The 21459-nt window shown below is 39.2% G+C and overlaps 1 protein-coding gene across 2 annotated transcripts in view; it reads left to right on the top strand.

The window, feature by feature from the left end:
* The window catches only part of RALA (RAS like proto-oncogene A), an 84742-nt gene that overhangs the window by 48373 nt on the left and 14910 nt on the right, over positions 1-21459 (top strand). For both annotated transcript variants that reach the window (XM_025379986.1, XM_025379987.1), the window contains 2 exons: positions 15045-15195; positions 18777-18985. In XM_025379986.1, coding sequence (XP_025235771.1) covers positions 15082-15195; positions 18777-18985 — 323 coding nt within the window. In that variant the 5' untranslated portion in view covers positions 15045-15081. The remainder of the gene's footprint in view (positions 1-15044; positions 15196-18776; positions 18986-21459) is intronic.

Genomic DNA, 21459 nt, shown 5'->3' with positions numbered 1-21459 from the left:
CTCAGCCTCCCAAAATGCTGGGATTACAGGTGTGTGCCACCATGCTCAGCTGAACATTATTTCTTTATTCAATTTTGTAGGCTGTTAAATTCAGTAAATAAAAACATCTATGTATTTAATTTCCAAATATGTAATACATTCACATGGATCAAAATTCAGAAGGTGATGTATTCTTCCAGAATTAGCATAGGAATATGGAAGCACACATATATCTTTGCAATTAATTATTGTTTTCTAAACTACATAATCTTATTTTGAAAACACAGGGGTTTAAAAACAAATATTAAAATATAAATAGCAGTTTATGAGTCTTTTATTTCCTTTTCCGCCTTTCAGGTTCTACTCTGTTACTTATTTCTCAGTATTGCTGAAAACATTCAGGTCATAGTCTCGTAGCAAAACCACTGGGGCTGGGGTAAGAAAACTGCTTATTCTTAGGCTACTCTCAGATTTTTCTTATTAAATATTTTGATCTTTTAATAGATCAATATTGATTTCCATCATTTCCTTGCACTAACTCTTCTCTCCCCTCCTACTCCCACCTGGTCCCACAGAAGCTGCTTGTTCCCCTTGTTTTCCTGACCATAGTCACTGAAGCTAGGAAGTTTGTTATTTTGGCTTAAATTCTCACTTTCCTTTACCACTCACGTCTAATCTAGTTCATTTGACTCTTTTTTTCTAAATATCTTTTAGATCCATCCATCCCACCTCCTTAGTCCTAACTCAAGTCATCATTGACTTGTAGCCTTCCACCTGTTCTTCCTGCCTTCTGAGTCCCAGTGTCTCATTTTTTAAAACTCCTGGTGGTTCTCCATTGCTCTGAGGATAAAAATCTAAAGACTTGGTTTATAAAGTCCCTCTTTGGCCCTTTTACTTTTTATAGCTTGCTTTCTTACTGTCACCCCAAGGTTCACTTGATTTGCTAATGCTTTGTCTCCAGTCTCATCCATCACTTTCTCATGTGTGTTAGAAATTTTTTGTAAGTTTTAACTGTGGTAAGTGCTTTACCTTTGTGCTGCTGGTAATGATTTTGCACTGACTGCGGACTGAGTATATGTGGCATATAAAGATGTGGTCTTCTAAAAAGATGCCTGAATATTTGTTACCCTTTATTGAATACGTATTTATGCATATTAGATATCTTACATATGTTGTTTTATTAATGTCAACCTTAGTGTTACAAATAAGCTGAAACCCAGGAAGATAAAATTTGACCCTTTATGATGTTAATGTTAAGATTCTATGCTTTGATGTCTGACAACATGTCTAGCAAGTCTTATAAATAAATTTTATTTTGCAGACAAGGCAAAAATGTTAAACCATCTTTAAGCCATCAACTACTGTACCCTTAAAACAGAATATTACTTTTCTTAGTTCAGTCTTTGTTATTATTTTGTGTTCTCCTTATTCAGCACAGTTAGAGTAACGTGAAAATATTGAGTTGTTATGTTTCAATAGTAGAAAAATGCCTCAGGGATTTTCTTTGAATGTTGTTCCTAGGGAGCTTGATTGCATATTTTAAATGGAGAGTTTAACTGTTTAGGGTGTCAGTTATAACTAATGTCATTTTTTTGACTAGACTTCCTTCCATCTCTTTATAATAAATTATTAACTAAATAATAAGGCTTTATTTATAAATATTCAAAACATAGTTACTTTGCAACTTAAAATTTGTCTAACATTTTTGAGACACCAAAAGCATAAAGAAAAATACTCATCAAAAAATATAAATGAAAAGATAAGCCACAAACTGGAAGAAAATATTTTCAAAATACATCTCTGGAAAGGATTTAATTCAGAATATATGAAGAACTCTTAAAACTCACTTAAAAGACAATTTTTAATTTTTAATGGACAAAAGGTTTGAACACCAGAGTCATATGGATGGCAAGTAACTACATGAAAAGAGCTCAACATGATTAGTTATTAGGAAAATGCAAATTAAAACTATAATGAAATATCACTACACATTCACTAGACTGCCTAAAATTAAAAGCCTGGGACAGTACTAGGATGTGAAAGCAACTGGAAATCTCATATGTTATTAGTGGAAATGCAAAAAGGTACAGCCACTTTGGAAAACATTTAAACACACACCATACAACCTACCAGTTCTGCACCTGTTGTTTACCCAAGAATAATGAAAATGTATAGACCTGTACACAAAAGTTCATGACAGCTCTACTTATAAAATTTTTAAAAATGGAAACAACATAAATGAATCATGATACATCCAGACAATGGAATACTATTCAGTCGTAAAAAAAAAAAAAAAAAGGTGCATGCACTGATATGTGCAACAATATTTGTGTGTCTCAAAAGCCTTGTCTAAAAGAAGCCAGGCATAAAAAGCTATATACATTGTGATCCAAAAGGCAGAACAGTAAGGCTTGAAATCCTGTCAGTGGCTGCCAGGGTGATGGAGAAGATTATCTGCAAAGGGGCAAGAGGAAACTTTTTGGGGTAATGGAAATGTTTTGTACCTTGATTGTGATGGTAGTTACATGACTGTATACATTTATCAGAACTCATTGAACTATACGCTTAACAGGGTGAATTTTATTGTATGTAAATCAACCTTCCCTGAAAAAGTTCAAGTCAGTTTTCAACATACGGCAATACCCTTTCTCTACTAAAAATACAAAAATTAGCTGAGTGTGGTGGTGCATGCCAGCTACTCAGGAGGCCAAGGTGGGAGGATTGCTTAAGCTTGAGAGACAGAGGCTGCAGTGAGCCGAGATCGTGCCACTGCACTCCAGCCTGGGCAACAGAGCAAGACTCTGTCCCCAAAAAAAAAGAGACAGAGAGAGAGAGAGAGAAATTATCTTCACAAATTTTATGGTGAAGAAAACTTTAGGAGACAGGTCAGATGACTTCTGAGTCAGGTATTTTGAGTTTTGATGTACTACGTTTTTTCTAATCATGAAGATATTTTTAATTTTCATAATTAATAGTCTTTTTTTTTACTGTCAGGGTTTTGTACCTTTACCAAAGCACACTCTTTATGTCCCAAGAACAGGTTGTCTTTATTTATTCAAGTCATCCTTTATGTTACTTAAGTATTAAACTGTCTTCATGTATATCTTACACAGATAGTGGTAGTTTTATTCTTAGTTATATACTCTTTGTGAGTGAGGTTGTAAATTGGGTCTTTCATTATATATTCTGTTATTTGAGAAGAAATTTAATTGTATATGTTATATTGCTTATATACCATTTACCCTTTGAAATCTCTTATTTGTAGTAACTTTGCAGTTGATTCCTTTGGTCTTTCTAGGTATGAAATCATATTATCAGTTAATAATGATCATATGCCTCTTTCTTTCCTTTTCTAATATGGTACCACTTCCAGAACAGTGCCAAGTAAGAGTGATGCTAGCAGCCACCCTTATCTTACTCCTGATGTTAATGGAAGTGCTTTTATTTTGTCATTAAAAATGATTTTTAAGAGACAGGGTCTCCCTTAAGAGGGTTGGCCAGACCCAGTGGCTCAAACCTGTAATCCCAGCACTTTGGGAGGCCGAGGCAGGTGGATTGCTTGAGCTCAGCAGTTCAAGACCAGCCCAGGCAACATAGTGAGACCTCGTCTCTACTGAAAATTCAACAACAAAGAAAATTAGCCTGGAAGTAATTACCTGGAACTACAGGCATACATTGCAAAAAAAAAAAAAAGAGGGTGTCTCACTATGTAGCCCAGGCTGTAATGCAGTGACAAAATCGTATCTCACTGTAACCTCAAACTCATGGGCTCAAGCCATCCTCCTACCGTAGCCTCCTAAAGCACTGGGATTACAGGTTAGAGCTGCTGCACTGGGCCTGATTTGGATTTTAAGACTATCAGTTCCTGTGTGATTAAGTGAACACTAATCTATTTCTACTTTTTTTTATAAGCAATTTTATCAAATATTCTAGAACCTGTAGAGATACTCATGATTTTTTTTTCAACTATTAATATCAGAAATTATTACTTCCTAAAATTCTAAGCCATTCTTGTATCTGGTTTGAATCACACCTGGTCACTTTGGTTTATTCTTTTAATGTGCTAGATTCTATCTGTTAACATTTTTTACTTAGAATTTTTTGCCCCATATTCATGTGATAGTCCAATCATTCTATTTTGTCTTTATTCTATTTTTGTCAGTACTTTGCATCACTGTTAGGCTAGCTTGCTAAAAAGAATTTGGAAGCTTTCCCTGTGCTCTGAGACGTTAAATAGTACAGATTGAGTATCCTTTATCCTAAATGCTTAGGACCAGAAGTGTTGCAAGATTTTTTTGGATTTTGGAATATTTGCAAATGCATATTGAGATATCTTGGGGATGGGACCCAAGTCTAAACATGAAATGCATTTATGTATATACACTTTATACATATAGCAGCCTGAAGGTAATTTTATACAATTTTTTTTTTTTTTTAGTCAAAGTCTCCCTCTGTTGCCCAGGCTGGAGTACAGTGGTATGATCTCAGCTCACTGCAACCTCCACCTCCTGGGTTCAAGCAATTCTCCTGCCTCAGTCACCTGCATAGCTGGGATTACAGGCGCACACTACCACACCCCACTGATTTTGTTGTATTTTCAGTAGAAACGGGGTTTAACCATTTTGGCCAGGCTGGTCTCAAACTCCTTACCTCAGGTGCTCTGGCTGCCTTGGCCTCCCAAAGTGCTGTGATTACAGGCATGAGCCAATTTTTAATAATTATGTGTGTGAAACAAAGTTTGTATACATGGAACCATTTTGCTACCCTTTGTGGGAATGCTTGCATGAGAGAATCTGGGCATGTGCAGAAAAGATACATTGCGGCCGAAGAGGGCTAGGAGGGTCTTGGGGATGCTGAATAAACTGTATTGTGCACTTGTGTTTTGACTGCAACCCACATGAGGTCACATGAGGTCAGATGTGGAATATTCTACTTGTGGCATCTTGTCAATGCTCAGAAAGTTTCAGATTTTGGAGCATGTCCGATCTTCAGGTTAGAGATGCTGAACCTGTATTGATGACACTTGTTCTTCTGTCAGTTAGGAAAATGTACTTGTGGGCCTGGCGCAGTGGCTCAGCCGGTAATCCTAACACGGAGGCCTAGGCGGGAGGATCGCTTGAGCCCAGGCATTCAAGACCAGCCTGGGTAACACAGACCCTGTCTCTACAAAATATTTTTAAAATTAGCTGAGAGTGGTGGCGGTGGCGCATGCCTGTAGTTCTAGTTACTCAGGTGGCTGAGATGGGAGGATCATTGAAGCCCTGCAGGTCAAGGCTGCAGTGAGCTGTGATGGTACCATTGCACCCTAGCCTGGGCAACAGAGTGAGACCATGTCCAGGAAATTACAAAAAAAAAAACTGTGTATCTCCTTTTCTTGGTCGTGTATATTCTACCTCTTCTGAAATTGTTCATTTTATATTACCTGTGTTTTTTTAATTGAGCAAACATTCTTAATGCAGATAGAGAGTATCATGTGTGAGTTGTTTATATGAAATACTTTCCATTCACTAGTATGGCCTGTACCTCCTTGTGATTTGTAATGATTTGATAGGGGCAGAACTTTAATGATCATAAGTCTTTGTTTTTTTTGTTTTGTTTTGTTTGGTTTGGTTTTGAGACAGTCTCGCTCTGTCGCCCAGGCTGAAGTACAGTGGCCTGATCTCGGCTCATTGCAAGCTCCGCCTTCCGGGTTCACACCATTCTCCTGCCTCAGCCTCCCTAGTAGCTGGGACTACAGGCACCCGCCACTACGCCTGGCTAATTTTTTGTATTTTTAGTAGAGACAGAGTTTCACCGTGTTAGCCAGGATTGTCTTGATCTCCTGACCTTGTGATCCATCCGTTTCGGCCTCCCAAAGTACTGGGATTACAGGCGTGAGCCACTGCGCCCGGCCAATCATAAGTCTTTAATGCACCATTCAAATCAGAGGCAAGGGAAATGCTTCCTTGAATCTCTTCATTAAAAAGGACTCTCACAACTTTTACCAGCCAATATTATTATTAGACTGAAGCCTAAAACAGGTTGTGTATCCTTGATCCGAAACGCTTGGGATCAGAAGTGTTTGGGATTTTGGATTTTCTTCAGCTTTTAGAATATCTGCATTATACTTAACCGGTTCAGCATCCCTAATCCAAAAATCCCAAATGCTCCTATGAGCGTTTCCTTCGAGGGTCATGTCATCACTAAAAAAGTGTTGAATTTGGGAGCATTTCACATTCTGGATTTTTGGATTAGCTATGCTTATCCTGTAATGAGCTTCTCTATCGAAAGTCTAAAGAAGATAATAATGAATTCTGGGCATACAAAGATCACTGGGGTTTTTGTTTTGGCAGGCATAGGGTATTTGACACCTTACTTGGTAGAGTATTCCTTAGTAAGTATTGAAAAACCCGAGTTGATTGTTTTTTAGAAAAATTTTTAAAGTTTAAAATAGAGAGTTTAGAGTCTGGATTGAAGGTTTGTGGTCCGAAGCTCCTTGACCCACTTTCCTGTGTGTGGTAAGCAGTAGGCTGAGTAATGGCCCCACAAAATATCCATGTCCTAACTCCTAGAACCCGTGAATGTTGCCCTATGTGGCAAAAAGGAATTTTGCCAGCATAATTAAGGATTTTGAGGTGAGGAGATTATTCTGGATCATCTGGATGGGCCAAATGAATCACAAGTGTCTTATAAAAGGGAATTAAAGGGAGGTTTGAGTTTGACTAAAGTAGAGGAGAAGGCAGTGTGACCACAGAAGCAGAGCAGTGCTTCTGTGATGGCGGCCAGGGGCCAAGGAATGCCCCAGGCTATAGAAGCGAAAGAGGCAAGGAGCACATTCTCCCCTGAAGCCCCCTCAAGGAACCAACTCGACATCTTCTTTTTAGCCCTTTAAGATTCTTTTTGGGCTTCTGGCATCCAGTACTGTAACAGAATAAATGTGTGTTGTTTTAGGCCACTAATTTTGTGGTAATTTGCTGCAGCAGCAACAGGAAACTAATACATTGTGGGACCTGTTAACTAAACATACAAGGGCAGGATTCCATAGCTCCAGCACTTAGCACAGTGCCTTATGTAATAAGGTAGGCCCTGGGTGTATTTTTGGAGAGAAGGAAAAATGGAGGAAAGAAGAAAGGAAGTAACTTAAGTAGCTCGTATGAGCATGGTGTAGGTGTCTACTTTCTGGATGGAGCAGAGAAAAACAGTGAACTTGAAAACTTGAAGCCCACCCATCACCCCAAATAGGTTCTATAGTATTATTCTAGGACATCACTTTAAAAAGTTGAACAGTGAGAGTCAGAAAATAATTGAGGAGCCAAAAAAGTCACACAATTTGAAATTCAAGAATCCCTGCTCATTTGAAGGGGAAAAATACAAAGCTGTGTACATGTGGGTAAGTTATATTTTAATTAAAATTCAAGCTCACATCTCTAATTTCTAGTTTATATAAGGTACCAAGAACATAGTTAATTGCAGTTTTGCCGAGTACAATAAATAACTGGACTTCGTTGATTTATGACTAGTTTTAATTATATTTTTTAAATAAGTTATACATTTACATGATATAAAAATCAAATGTACAAAATGGTGTACTCTCTCACCTCTGTAGTGACTTAGTTTCTATTTTCACAAACTTGTGTTACCGTTTAAAAAAAAAATCCTTCCAAATATATGAACAGTCAAATCCTGAATGTTCCTTTTTTCTTTTAATGTTTTTAGGCAATGTATAGCATACGGGATGTGTTGTTCTGCATCTTTTTTTTTTTTTTTTTTTTTTTTTTTTCATTTTAACTCTGCGTTGGAGTTCCTTCTATTTCAGTGCATAAAGAGCTTCCTCATTTTTTGTGGTTGCATATTATTCCGTGTATCAGATTTACAGTTCCACCAGCAATCATTGAATATGCCTATTTCTCTACACCAGGGATAGATAAAAATTTTCTGTAAAGGGCCGACAGAAAATATTTTAGGCTTGCAAGCCACATTCTCTGTTGCATATTCTTCTTGGTTTGGTTTGATTTTAATTACAACCCTTCGAAAACATAAAAACCATTCTTAACTTACAGGCCGTATGAAAACAATTCAAGGGGGGCTGTGGTTTGCTAGCCCTTGCAAACATATAGTTATTAATTTGATGGATAAAACATTATCCCAATATAGTTTTATTTGTATTATTTATCAGTGAGGTCAAGTATACTTAGAGTCATTTGTATATCCTTTTCTGTGACTACTCATATTTTTTGCCCAATTTCCTACAGTTTTTTATTTTATTTATGGTAACTTCTTTAAAGACTAGTCAAGTGCAGTAGTGAGAAGTGGGGTATAGCTTTTTATATAGAGAAATCATCTCTTATCTGTAAAATGAATTGCAGATGTTTTCCACAGTTTTATCTTTTTACTTCGCTTTCAGAAGATTTTGCCATGCAGAATTTTTTTTTTAGATGGACTCTCCCTCTGTTGCCCAGGCTGGAGTGCAGTGGTACAGTCTCGGCTCACTGCAACCTCTGCCTCCCAGTTTTAAGCGAGTTTCCTGCCTCAGCCTCCTGAGTATCTGGGACTACAGCCGTGCACCACCATGCCTGGCTAATTTTTATATTATTAGTAGAGATGGGGTTTCACTGTGTTGGCAAGGCTGGTCTCGAACTCTTGACCTCATGATCACCCACCTCGGCCTCCCAAAGTGCTGGGATTACAGGCGTGAGCCACCGCACCTGGCCAGAAATTTTTTCAGTAGTAAAATTTTTCAAACTTATGACTTGGGTTTTATGTAATACTTTAGACCTTCCCCACTTAAGGTTATGAAACAGGCCGGGCACTGTGACTCATGCCTGTAGTCCCAACACTGGGAGGCCAAGGCGGGTGGATCACCTGAGGTCGGGAGTTTAAGACCAGCCTGACAAACATGGAGAAACCCCATCGCTACTAAAAATACAAAATTAGCTGGATGTGGTGGCGTGCACCTGTAGTCCCAGCTACTCGGGAGGCTGAGGCAGGAGAATTGCTTGAACCAGGGGTTGCACTCCAGCCTGGGAAACAAGAGTGAAACTGTCTCAAAAAAAAAGATTTAAAAAAAAGGATTATCAAACAATTCAATTCTTTCATGTTTTTTTTCTTGTGCCTTTGTGATTTCATTTTGTCACTTAAATCTTTGATCCTCTTAGGCTTTATATTGGTATCGGGAGAATAGATCCAACTTTTATTTTTTTCCAGTTGGCTCAACAGTTGTCCAAACACTACCTGTTGAATTGTTCTCCATCTTCCCCCACCCCCATTTGAAGTGCCACCGTTTATTACACACTACACTACAGTATGTATTTGAATCTAGTGTGTATATTCTGTTCTATTGATCTATCTAGACAGGCTTGCTTTTGAATTCTGACTCCCTCACAAAATTATCTGTGGTTGTATTTCATTGAAGAAATACAGATACAGTCAAATATATCTACTTACAGCCGGCACCTATGCCCCTATTCTTTGCATTGCCTCACCTCCCATTACGAAGGAAGAGATGTCCCTGCTCCTGTTATGTTCCAGGTCCTAATTCTTCTGGTTCACTCCAGAACTTTGCTCCTAGAGTTCACCCTGCCTTCTAGATCATTAATTTATGCCTGTCTTGGATGATTGTCATGCACACATCCCTAAATAATATTTAAAAAGCAGCCAAACAAAAAGCCCTTTTCCTAACAACACCTTCCCCTTATGATTGCATTTCTCCATTCATCTTGAGAGTAAAAATCCAATTCTCTACCTTCTGTTTCTCTTCAACCCAAACCCACCCTATTCCTTTTTTTTTTTTTTTTCAGACGGAGTCTGTCTAGCTCAGGCTGGCGTGCAGTAGTGCAATCTTGGAGCTTGGCTCACTGCAGCCTCCAACTCCCGAGTTCAAGCGATTCTCATGCCTCAGTCTCCCAAGTAGCTGGGATTACAGGCATGCACTGTCCACCCCATTCTTACCTCAACTGGTGAAATGACTCTTCCCAAAATTACCAACAACCTCCATCTTGCACAGAATTAGCTCTCTTTTTGTCTCTCCTCATATCTCACCTCAGTCTGTCAGCAGGATTTAAGTCAGCCAGCCTCAGTGACTGTGCGGTCACTAGATCTCCTGCTGGCCTAGCCTGTTGAGTTGTTTCAGGGCTCTTTCCTTTGCCGCTTTCTCGTATCTATCTTCCTCTTGTCCCTAAGAAAGCTCATTCCAGTCTTGTGACTTCAAATATCATCTGTAAACTGACATGCGATTTTTTTTTTCCATCTCTACCCTCATCCCTGAACTCCAGACTAACACATTCAGTTTTTCTTGTTCAACTCTAGTTGAAATGTCTAATGTGCAAGCAGAGCTTGGGATTTCTTTCCCAGACCTATTCCTTCTTGGTCCTTCTCCATCTTAGATAGAGGTGCCTAACATTCAGATATTTGGGACAAAAACTTAAAGGTTAGTCTTGTTTTCTCCCATCCAGTCTATCAGGAAGTCCTATCAACTGTTTCTTCAAAGTGTATCCCAAATAACATAGTGGTTAGGAGAGCCAGGTTGCCTCAGTCTGAATTCTGGCTTAGTCTTGAGCAAGTCGACATCTGTGACCCAGATTCCTCATCTGTTAAATGAAGTTAAAATAGTACATACCACCTAGGATTGTAAATATCTGAAATGTAGTACTCAGCTGAATTAGTATGTGCAGAGTGCTCAGAACAGTGCCTCACACTTAGTGAGTGGTCGGTAAATGTTCGTTGTCCCCAGTGTAGTTGGTATTAGTAGTTATACGGGAACTAGTAATACAGTTACTGCTGCTGCTGCTGCTGCTGTACCCCAAGCCTCTATCCTCTCTTGCGTAGATTAATGGGATAGCCTCCTATACTTTCAACTCTTGCCACTTCCACTGTCCATTCTCTACATACCAACCAGGGTAATCTTTTTAAAAACCCAAATTTTGCCACTATCCTTCTTAAAAACTCCAGAGGCTTCCCGTTGCAGTTCTAGTAAAATCCAAACACTTCCGGGGCCTTCAAGGTTTTTTGTGATTCGCCCTCTGCCTACCTGTCAATTTTAGCTCCTCTTACTCTCCAGTCATTCACTAAATGCTGTGGTTTAAATGCGTCCTGCAAATCTCATGTGTTGGAAATTTTTTTTTCTTTCTAAGACAGTCTCACTCTGTTGCCCAGGCTGGAGTGCAGTGGCACGGTCTTGGCTCACTGCAACCTCCACCTCCTGGGTTCAAGCGATTCTCCTGCCTCAGCCTCCTGTGTAGCTAGGATTACAGGCGCCTGCCACCATGCCCCACTACTTTTTTTGTATTTTTAGTAGAGATGGGGTTTCACCGTGTTGCCGGCTGGTCTCCTGACCCCAGTTGATCTACCCGCCTTAGCCTTCTAAAGTGCTGGAATTATGGGCATGAGCCACTGCACCTGGCCATGTGTTGGAAATTTAATTCCCAAATTCATATGTTGATTGGCAGTGAGGCTTTGGGAGGTAATTAGGATTAAATAAGGTTATCAGGGTAGGGCCCCCTTGATGGAACTGGTGGCTTTATAAGAGGCAGCAAACTTGCCCATTTGCCATATGATGTCTTCCACCAGAAGCCATGTAGATGCTGCCACCATGCTCTTGGGATTCCCAGCCTTCAGAACTGTAAGAAATAAATTTCTTTTTAAAAAATAAATTACCCAGTCTCAGATATTCTGTTATAGCAACAAGAAACAGACTGACACTAGGCTTCATCTACTTTGGCCTTCTCCTGGTCCCTAGAACAGGCTCCCCACTCCCACCCCCTTCTAAGTTCTTTGTACTTGTTATTCCCTGTGTCTGGAACGCTCTCCCCTCAGAGCTGACTGGTTTCTTCAAAACATTCAGGTCTCAGCTCAAATGCCACCTCTTCAGAGGAGTCATCCTTGAACATCTGATTAAAGTAGCTCCTCCCCCCATTGCTGCCTTATTTTTTTTTTCATTGCACTTTGCACTAATGGTATTTGCTTATTTGTGTATGTGTTTGTCTTAAGTTCCACATAGGCAGGGTCTTTGGCTTGTTTATCATTCGAAACAACATCTCGACTAGGGCTTGGGAATTAAGTGGTGGAGTTCCAAGTCTTTTAATACAGGGGTCGAGTAGTTTTTCCTTGGCAGGAGCTTCTTTTCCTGGATAGCCTCTTAATAGTCTGGAGTGCGCAGCTCATAGTGATTAGGAAATGTTTGCACTTTGGAAAAATGTCCTTGGAAATCTCTGCCTTTTCTGAGTCACAGATTGTATTTTAAATTGTTCTAGAAGGAAAAGTGTTTTAACCCAGTTGTAGTGACTGATAAGTGTTTTCTTTTGAGCACATACACACACACAACTCTTAGAGTATTAATTGATATGGTAATGCCCTGAGCTCATGTGATATGAACTGTTTTAAAAATAAAACAGTAGATATATTAGCTGTGACATGATTATAACTGCCAGCAAGTAAGGATCATAATAAAGAAGTGACTTCCTGACGTGTTTAGGAACACCAGCAACAGCATGCTTCATAAACTGGCTTAGATTTGGTATCTTTCAGACTTTTAGTTACCTGCAGTGTACTGTAATTTTCATTGTTTTTGAGTAGTGATAAGCACTCACAATTGAATGGTCATGTTCTCCATACCCAAGTCAAAGAGCGGCTGAATTCGTGTTTGTTGAATTAAATTGAACTCTTAGCCTGTAAGTGTAAATTTTTTGCCATACACTTAACAGTTCAAACTGCTTCTGCTAAAATGCTTTTGATACAATGGTAAGAACAGGATGAAAAAAATGCATTTATGTATACATGATCTCAGTTATGTTAAGTGTAGATTGAAAGCAGTCTCCAAGGAGGTATGTTAGCCTGTTCATATTTTTAAATGGACAAGAGGATTATGGCGGATTTTTCTTAATACTTTTCTGTATTGGGCAAACAGGCATATGGGAATGATTTATGGTTGGGGCCTGAAGCTGTGCCCAGCTCTTAGGTGCCCTGTACATCCCGTATGTGAGGCACAGACCCATGGCAGATTGTCCTGGCCCCTGCTTGTGATTGAACCTCTAGTAGGAAGAGCTACTTTTCACCAGTACAGCCTAAAAGCAGAGGTCCAATCTTTTGGCTTCCCTGGGCCACATTGGAAGAAGAATTGTCTTGGGCCAGACATCAAATACACTAATGATAGCTGATGAGCAAAAAAAAAGAAAAAAAGTTGCATAATGTTTTAAGAAAGTTTTCAAATTTGTGTTGGGCATTCAAAGGGCTGCATGTGGCCCATGGGCCACAGGTTGGACAAGCTTGGCCTAAAGTATTCCTCAGGGTTAAGTCAGACTGCAAACATTTGTGTATTCATTCATTCATTCATTCAACACTTTTGCACTAAGTGGCTGATTTTGCCAGCCATGTTAGTTACATTAAGCAGACTATTAACCAAAATGGACATGGCCCTGAACTCTCTGTTTCTGGTATACTAGAGAAATACTTATACTATTAAGTTGGTGCAAAAGTAATTGCGATTTTGCCATTGAAAGTAATGGTCAAAACTGCAATTACTTTCACGCCAACCTAATACATATTCAGGCAATTTCAACTTGTGATAAGGGTTATGAAGGAAAAGTAGCAGATGCTATCTGAGAGCACAGAGCAGAGAAGAACCTAATTTAGGTTGAGAGTTTCAGGTAAGGCTAAGACCCAAAAACCAAGAGGAGTTAGCCAGATAGAATAAGAATATACCAGACAGAGGAAGCTGCATGGCAAAGGCCAAGAGGCATAGAAGAGTGAAGAACAGAAGGAGACCATTGTGGGTCTGATGCAGCTGAGCTAGGAAGGATTGGCCCAAGATAGAAAGGTAAACAGGAGGGGGCATGGTTATGGGAGCTGCAACTTAGAAAGCTGTTTGTGTCCAAAACAAGTCAAAGAGTTGCTGAGGACAAGGGGTGCAACCCCCTAATAACAAAAAGTCTCCTTGCTTGGATCTCCACACACATTCAGAGTGTTTGTTGTGGCCTCACAGGATTTTTTCTAAGGCTAAGTAAGCGTGGCCAGAGGTAACTGGATGCCATTAGTGCACATCACCACTACAACTTCTGTAAAAACCTGGCCTCTCCACACTGAATGTCAAAATGTATTAAACAGTGCATGCTCTGAGAAAAGTGAAGGCATGCTAGATCCAAGCATTTAAGTTAGATTGGCCATCCACCCCGAGAAACAAATGTTCCAGTAATCTGTTAGTTGGGGTATACAGTGTTGTATTCTGTTTATAATTCTACCACCAAGTTTTTGGGATGGGGTGTCTTCTTCTATAAAATAGCATTAAGTAAGCATTTCAATGAGGTCCTTAATGTGAGGCATGATGTAGTAAACACATTAGCAGTCCTTTTTTTGGTCACTTGTTTCTTACTCAAGAGAAACATCTTGGTTGGGGGCGTGGTGGCTCATGCCTGTAATCCCAACACTTTGCAAGGCCAAGGCAGGCGGATCATTTGAGGCCAGGAGTTTGAGACCAGCCTGGCCAACATGGCGAAACCCTGTCTCTACTAAAAATGCAAAAGCTAGCCAAGCATGGTGGTGCGCGCTTGTAGTCCCAGCTACTCAGGAGGCTGAGGCCCGAGAATCGCTTGAACCTGGGAGGTGGAGGCTGCAGTAAGCCAAGATCACGCCACTGCACTCTAGCCTGAGTGACAGAGCAAGACTCCGTCTCAAAAAAAAAAAAAAAAAAGGAAGAAACATCTCTTTAATTATTACCAGTGTAAATTAGTGTGAAAACAGAGATCCTGTAGCCTGCTTTCATGTCTGTGTGGACATACTGCAGTGCAGCTGATACCTCATTATTGTCAGCATGCAGTTGTACTAGGAAATTTTCACATGTGATCATAGCTCATTACTGAAACCCAACTATTTTAAAAGAAATGCCTTTGAGTCATAGGCTTGATTTATTGCCATGGTATTCTCTGATAAATGGGTAATGGTTCTTCCCCTAAGTGAGCATACTTCATTTGCCATCTGTTTAAAATCACTACAGATTGAAAAGTAGTATATTGAACTCTAAGGACGTAATCTCTTTCTTACACTGGAATTCTGAAGAAGAACGTACTGAGCATTACTTACTCTTTCTTTCTTCTTAGATTCTTCTTAATCCTTTGGTGAAAACTGAGACACACGATGGCCGCAAATAAGCCCAAGGGTCAGAATTCTTTGGCCTTACACAAAGTCATCATGGTGGGCAGTGGTGGCGTGGGCAAGTCAGCTCTGACTCTACAGTTCATGTACGATGAGGTAAGTGTTAATTTTATAATGGATCAAAGTTTAGGCTTTCAGAGAATATTTCCCTAGCTTAGTTTTGGTGCTATTTTGTATGGATTCTTTGAATCCTCAAAACTATTAATAATTTTTTTTCATTTTTGTGTTTAGAGCCATCTGTACATGACTTGATTTTACGAATCAGGAACTTACGGTCCTTAAAATCCTCATGCTTTAAACACAAAACTAAACTAAAAGCAGCGCCTCTTTTTTTAGTAATCTAACTTTAGCTTTTTTGTTTTTAAGTTTTATTGGAGATTCCTACCTTTAATTAATGGAAGCGGTGGGTATAGTACTTTATAGGTTAACATATATAAAGTATCTTTTAGGCCAGGCGTGGTGGACCATGCCTGTAATCCCAGCACTTTGGGAGGCCAAGACGGGTGGATCATGAGGTCAGGAGATTGAGACCGTCCAGGCTAACACGGTGAAACCCTGTCTCTACTAAAAATACAAAAAAGTAGCCGGGCGCCGTGGCAGGCACCTGTAGTCTCAGCTGCTCAGGAGGCTGAGGCAGGAGAATGGCATGAACCCAGGAGGCGGAGCTTGCAGTGAGCTGAGATCACACCACTGCACTCCAGCCTGGGCAACAGAGCGAGACTCTGTCTCAAAAAATATATATATATATTTTAATAAACTTGATGAAAAAGTCATTATTGCATGTTTGGCATGGCACTACCCTCATCATTAAACAGGCTGTGTCTCTAAAATTTATAATTACTACACAGGTTACAGATTTGTATGCCTGTATTCATTATCAGACTTCATCATCCCTGAGTTAAGGTATAGCCTCTATACAGCAATGTAGTCTTTCCCTGGAGGACTGTTATCAAGTCTTAATGATGATTTAAGAGTTGGTAATCCAATGTGAGCATTTATCCTCACTTCTGTTTTCTCCCAATAAAAGCCAGGTTTTATGGTTGCACAGAACTTAGTCCTCGTAACAATCTTGTGTGGGAGATGGTGGTATCCCCATTTTACAGATGTGAAAACAGAACCTCAGAGAGTTACCCAACTTGCCCAAGAAAAGTGACCTGTGATGAGCAACAAAGTGTTAAACCTGGTCTTTTGACTAAAAATACCTCTACAGACTTTTTCCCACCCCATGTCTTTATCTCTTTTTTTACCTTTTTTTTTTTTTTAAATAGAGACCAGGGTCTCGCTCTGTTGCCCAGCGTGATCCTCCCACCTTGGGCTCCCAGAGCTAGGATTACAGGTGTGAGCCAGTGCACCCAACCCCCCATGTCTTTTTCTATTGCCTGTGTCCCACCATTCTTTTTACATACATACATAAAACCCTTAAATCTATCAGTTGCCACACTTGTTAGTGAGCGAATTAAAAAGTTTAGGGAAGGCGTAGGCAGGAGAATCGCTTGAGCCTAGGAGCTTGAACCAGCTGGCAACAAAGTGAGACTCTGTCTCTATAAAAAAATTTAAAAATTAATTGGGCATGGTGCTGCACACCTGTTTTCCTAGCTACTTAGGAGACTAAGGCAGGAGGATCATTTGCATTGGAGGTCACAGTGAGCAATGACTGTGCCACTGCACTGCAGCCTAGACAACAGAGCAAAACCTCTGTCTCTTTTAAAAAAAAGTTTATGGAGAGAGGATTGAAGTGGTACTTTAAATGAAATTACTGATGTATTCATTCAATTCTGTTTTTCATACTGTTTGTTTAAGAGCTAATCTTCTCTCAGACTAATCCTTAAATCAGTCTCCTCTTGACAATAAGGAAGCCAAAAGTAAGAATATTCACATGCCTAACCTTTTTTTTTTTTTTTTTTTTTTTTAAGGTAATGTCTGTCGCCCTTGCGGTGGTGCAGTCTCAGCTCACTGCAACCTCTGCCTCCCAGGCTCAAGCAATCCTCCCATTTCAGCCTTCCAAGTAGTTGAGACTACAGGCATATGCCACTATGCCCAGCTAATTGTTGTATATTTTTGTAGAGACGGGGTGTATCCATCTGTTCTCACAGTACTATAAAGAATTACCTGACACTGGGGTAATTTATGAAGAAAAGAGGTTTAATTGACTCACAGTTCCGCAGGCTTAACAGGAAGCATGACTAGGAGGCTTCAGGAAACCTACAATTGCGGCAGAGGGTGAAGGGAAAGCAAGTACATCCTCACATGTTGGAGTAGGGGTGGGAGTGGAGAGAGAGAGCGAGAGAGAGAGATGTGCACACTTCAAAAACCATCAGATCTCGTGAGAATTCACTATCATGAGAACAGCATGAGGGAAATCTGCCCCCATGATCCAGTCACCTCCCACCTAGTCCCTCCCCCAACATGGGGAATTACAGTTCAACATGAGATTTGGGTGGGGACACAGAGCCAAACCATATCACAGGGTTTTGCCATGTTGCCCAGTCTGGTCTTGAACTCCTGGGCTCAAGTGATCCACTCACCTCAGCCTCCCTAACTGCTGGCATTACAGGCATGCGCCACCACACCCAGCCCACATGCTTAACTTTTAATGAATGACTAAGCCCGTTAATAGCATGTAAATGTGGTGGAATGTTATTTAACTTTTACAGTTACAAATACACTGTGTCCATTTTTAAAATAATTATTTATTGAGTATCTACCATATACCAGGCACTGTTGTAGGCTTTAGAGATATAATGATGAGTAGCATATCCAAGGTCCCTGCTCTGAGGGGTTAAATTCTAATGACAGGATATAGTCATAGCAAATAAATAAGAACATATCAGATAATGAAAATATTTACAGGAACTAATAAAAAACCCACAAATATCTGTGTATAAATGAACACCTGCTAACAATGATATCAAAAGATAGGCCAGGCATAGTGACTTACACCTGTGATCCCAACACTTTAGGAGACCAAGGCAGTAGGACTGTTTAAGCCCAGGAGTTCAAGACCAGCCTGGGCAACATAGTAAGGCCTTGTCTACGTACATACACATGTACTTATCATCTATCTGCCTGCCTACCTACATACTGGTTTATCAGGGTATATTAAAGTGAGATTTATGGGGCTGCCGATAGGAGTGGGAATGTTAAGTTGTTTAATTGTACTATTTAAAAAATCAAAAGTTTGGGAAGAAGTCTCATAAAGTTTAAGGTTTGACTTTTATTGAGTAGTATAAATCACTTTATTTACTTGGCTCATTTTAGAAAAAGAAAGGATTTAATTATACTTTCAGTGCTTACCAAAATATTGACTTTTAAATTATTTCCACAATTCTAGCATGAAAATTTATATTCAGAGTCACATAGAAAAAAGATTCTTATAAATTTGGTAAAATATATGTGTAATAGTTTTTGCAGGTATTGTGTTTTAAGGAAGAAAAGCTGTTTTCAAGCTGTAAAAAGCCTAATTCAGCCCTCTCTTTTTACAAATGAGGAAACCTACAGATTGTCTAAAATTAAAATTAATGTAGTTTTTACCAATGGAGGAATCTGGGCAAAGGGTATACGGAACTCTTCTTGTACTATTTTGGCAGCTTCACATGAATTTATAATTATTTCAAAATAAGCAGTTTTGAAACGTAAAAATAACAATTAAAAAATTGGTGTGTTTTTATCTTTTCTAGTTTGTGGAGGACTATGAGCCTACCAAAGCGGACAGCTATCGGAAGAAGGTAGTGCTAGATGGGGAGGAAGTACAGATCGATATCTTAGATACAGCTGGGCAGGAGGACTACGCTGCAATTAGAGACAACTACTTCCGAAGCGGGGAGGGGTTCCTCTGTGTTTTCTCTATTACAGAAATGGAATCCTTTGCAGCTACAGCTGACTTCAGGTATGTCCTAGAGTAATGTTGCTTGTGACATACCATACAACAATTTCTTCCCCACACACAAGTAGACAACTAGAGGTTCTAACTTGTTAGTCTTTTACTCTAATTGTGCTTATTCCCTTTTTGATATTAGTATATGACTCTCTCTACTGTGTTATGTACACACGGTTAGGATACTTTGCATAGTCTTACAGCTCTTCCAGTGTCACCTGTATTAGAGTTTGATCTTGTGATAGCTTCACTTACCCAGAGTCTCTATGAGTTACTGAAGTATTTCTCTTTAGTGTAAACTACTGCTGCCATAATAGTTCATACTTGGAGCACATAGTGGAGCTTACCCAGGTGTTACAGCTTTCTCTGTTAGTCACAGTTTCTCAGCACCTATGTAATGTTCAGGAGACACTTTGCCATCCTCCTCAAAATATAGATGCCCTAATAGCACAGGCTAATTTTGTTTGTTTGTTTTTCTTATTACATGGGAACCTTCAGAATGAATGAATTTTTGAATAGAAATAATATCTCTGTAGATGGGCACACTAGATTGTTATATAATATTTTTAATATTTATTATTTAATCAAAATCTGGAACCCATTTGGTTTTAGAGGAGGTGGTTTTGGTGAAGGGGAAAGAGGTACTCCTCTATAAGAGAAATTTGGCATAGAGTTCTTGTGTGGTCTTGCAAATACTACATGCATAAATGAAGTGTTCTTTAATTAGGTGATACATATTTTTATTTCTGTGTTAAGTGTCTACTTGATTATGGAGGACAGAAAAGAAGCATGTAATGTATCCACTATTTTCGAGATTCACACAGCCTAAATGAATATATAAGGCATTTAACCAAGAGCAAGTTAGTGACAAAGTAGGAAACATGGGCAGTGGTTAGTACAGAGGATCTGGGAGGGGAAAGAAACTGGGAAACCTTCATGAAATAGATGAGCTTGAAGAAAAGAAGGATTTTCACATATAAGGAAAGAGGGCATTTCAGGTGGTTGAGCAAAAAACTAAACCAAGGCTTATACAAAGCATTCCTTTTTATGCACACTTGAAAATCTCAAGAACTTATTCTAATAGAGAATAATAGGTAAATACTTTGTAAACATGTCCAAGTTAAAGACACAGAGAAGTGACTCACCAGTTTGCTAATCCACAGGAGACTGAGAGATTGTGTCTGTGCCTGTGTGCAAAGCATTTTAAACAATCAGTTGCAATATCCATTTCATGGCTCTTTTTACTAAATAGGAAAATCCACTTACTAAAAGTACAAAAAGTAGGTAATTGAGAAACTCTGAAGTATAGATTTATTTATAAAATAAAGTGTGTTGGTTTCTATGAGGAAGGAATTTCATATATGATGACATGCAAAGGGTGGCAGACCCTGGTAACTTGTAATTGGGAGACATGTTGAAAGTTATGTAAATGCCAATGCTTATTCATTCAGCAGATGTTTGAGTGCTTATAATGTAGCAAGTCGTGTTCTAAGTAATGGAATAAATGTTAATCACCATAGTCACCAAAGTCAAAGTGGTATCTCAGGAGAATAAGGTATTTTCATGCCAAGAATCTTGGGCGATTATTATTACAGAAAATAAGGATGATTCATTACTCTTATGGCATACCTCCAGTGCCCCTGCCATAAATAAAAATGACCCTACTGACTTACCAACAATATGAAAGACTTTTTTGAAAAGGTCTGAATGGTTATAGTAGGCACTCCATGTGGTCTAAACTACAAGAGTAGCATAAATATCAGCTCAACCCTTTAGCCTTCCTGGTCATCTCTATGATCCACAAAATCCATTACTTCCTTGTCTATATATGCGATGTCCTTGATACAACTCCAGTATCACACTTAACACCCATTCCTTGCCTGTCTCAGTATCCCCAGTACCTATATATGACATAGTTGCTAGCATATAATCTATAGTAAGTACATGTTTAGTAAACATTTGTTTTGATTCAAAAACCGTTACCTTTTGGTTTTTACTTTCCAATGTCAAAATGAAGTTGGACCAGATTGTACTTCCCTATTCTGAAATTCTGTAATAGCCTCTAAAACTGTATTTAAAGAGAGTATTGTATTAAGCAAAATGTATATGAAGTTTATACCATAGGATTACCTTTCTCTGACATCCAGGAAAGTTGCTAATAAAACCAATCTATTAACTCTGAAAAAAAATAACATCTTCTCACCTCAGAACCCAGTAGGTCCAGGTTTTCTACAGCCTTGTTTCTGCCAGCATCAGTCACACTATAGTTTTTCAGCATTGGTTTCCCTGCAGCGCCTGACTCAGAGTAGCTTAGTAGGTATTTATTAAGAAATAAATTAATGACTATATATACACACATATAACCAGAGGTGCTAGAGTTAAAAACACCTGAGTCAGTCTCACCTTCCAAGTGGTGAGACTGAGTGGCAGGTTAGTTGTTGTTAACAACTTCATTCAGTGGCGATCATTAAGTCAGGAAACAACAG

The sequence above is a fragment of the Theropithecus gelada genome, chromosome 3 (assembly GCF_003255815.1).
Source record: "Theropithecus gelada isolate Dixy chromosome 3, Tgel_1.0, whole genome shotgun sequence".
Taxonomy (NCBI): domain Eukaryota; kingdom Metazoa; phylum Chordata; class Mammalia; order Primates; family Cercopithecidae; genus Theropithecus; species Theropithecus gelada.
Note: the sequence above shows the minus strand (reverse complement) of the source record. Positions and strands in the feature narration are given on the sequence as shown.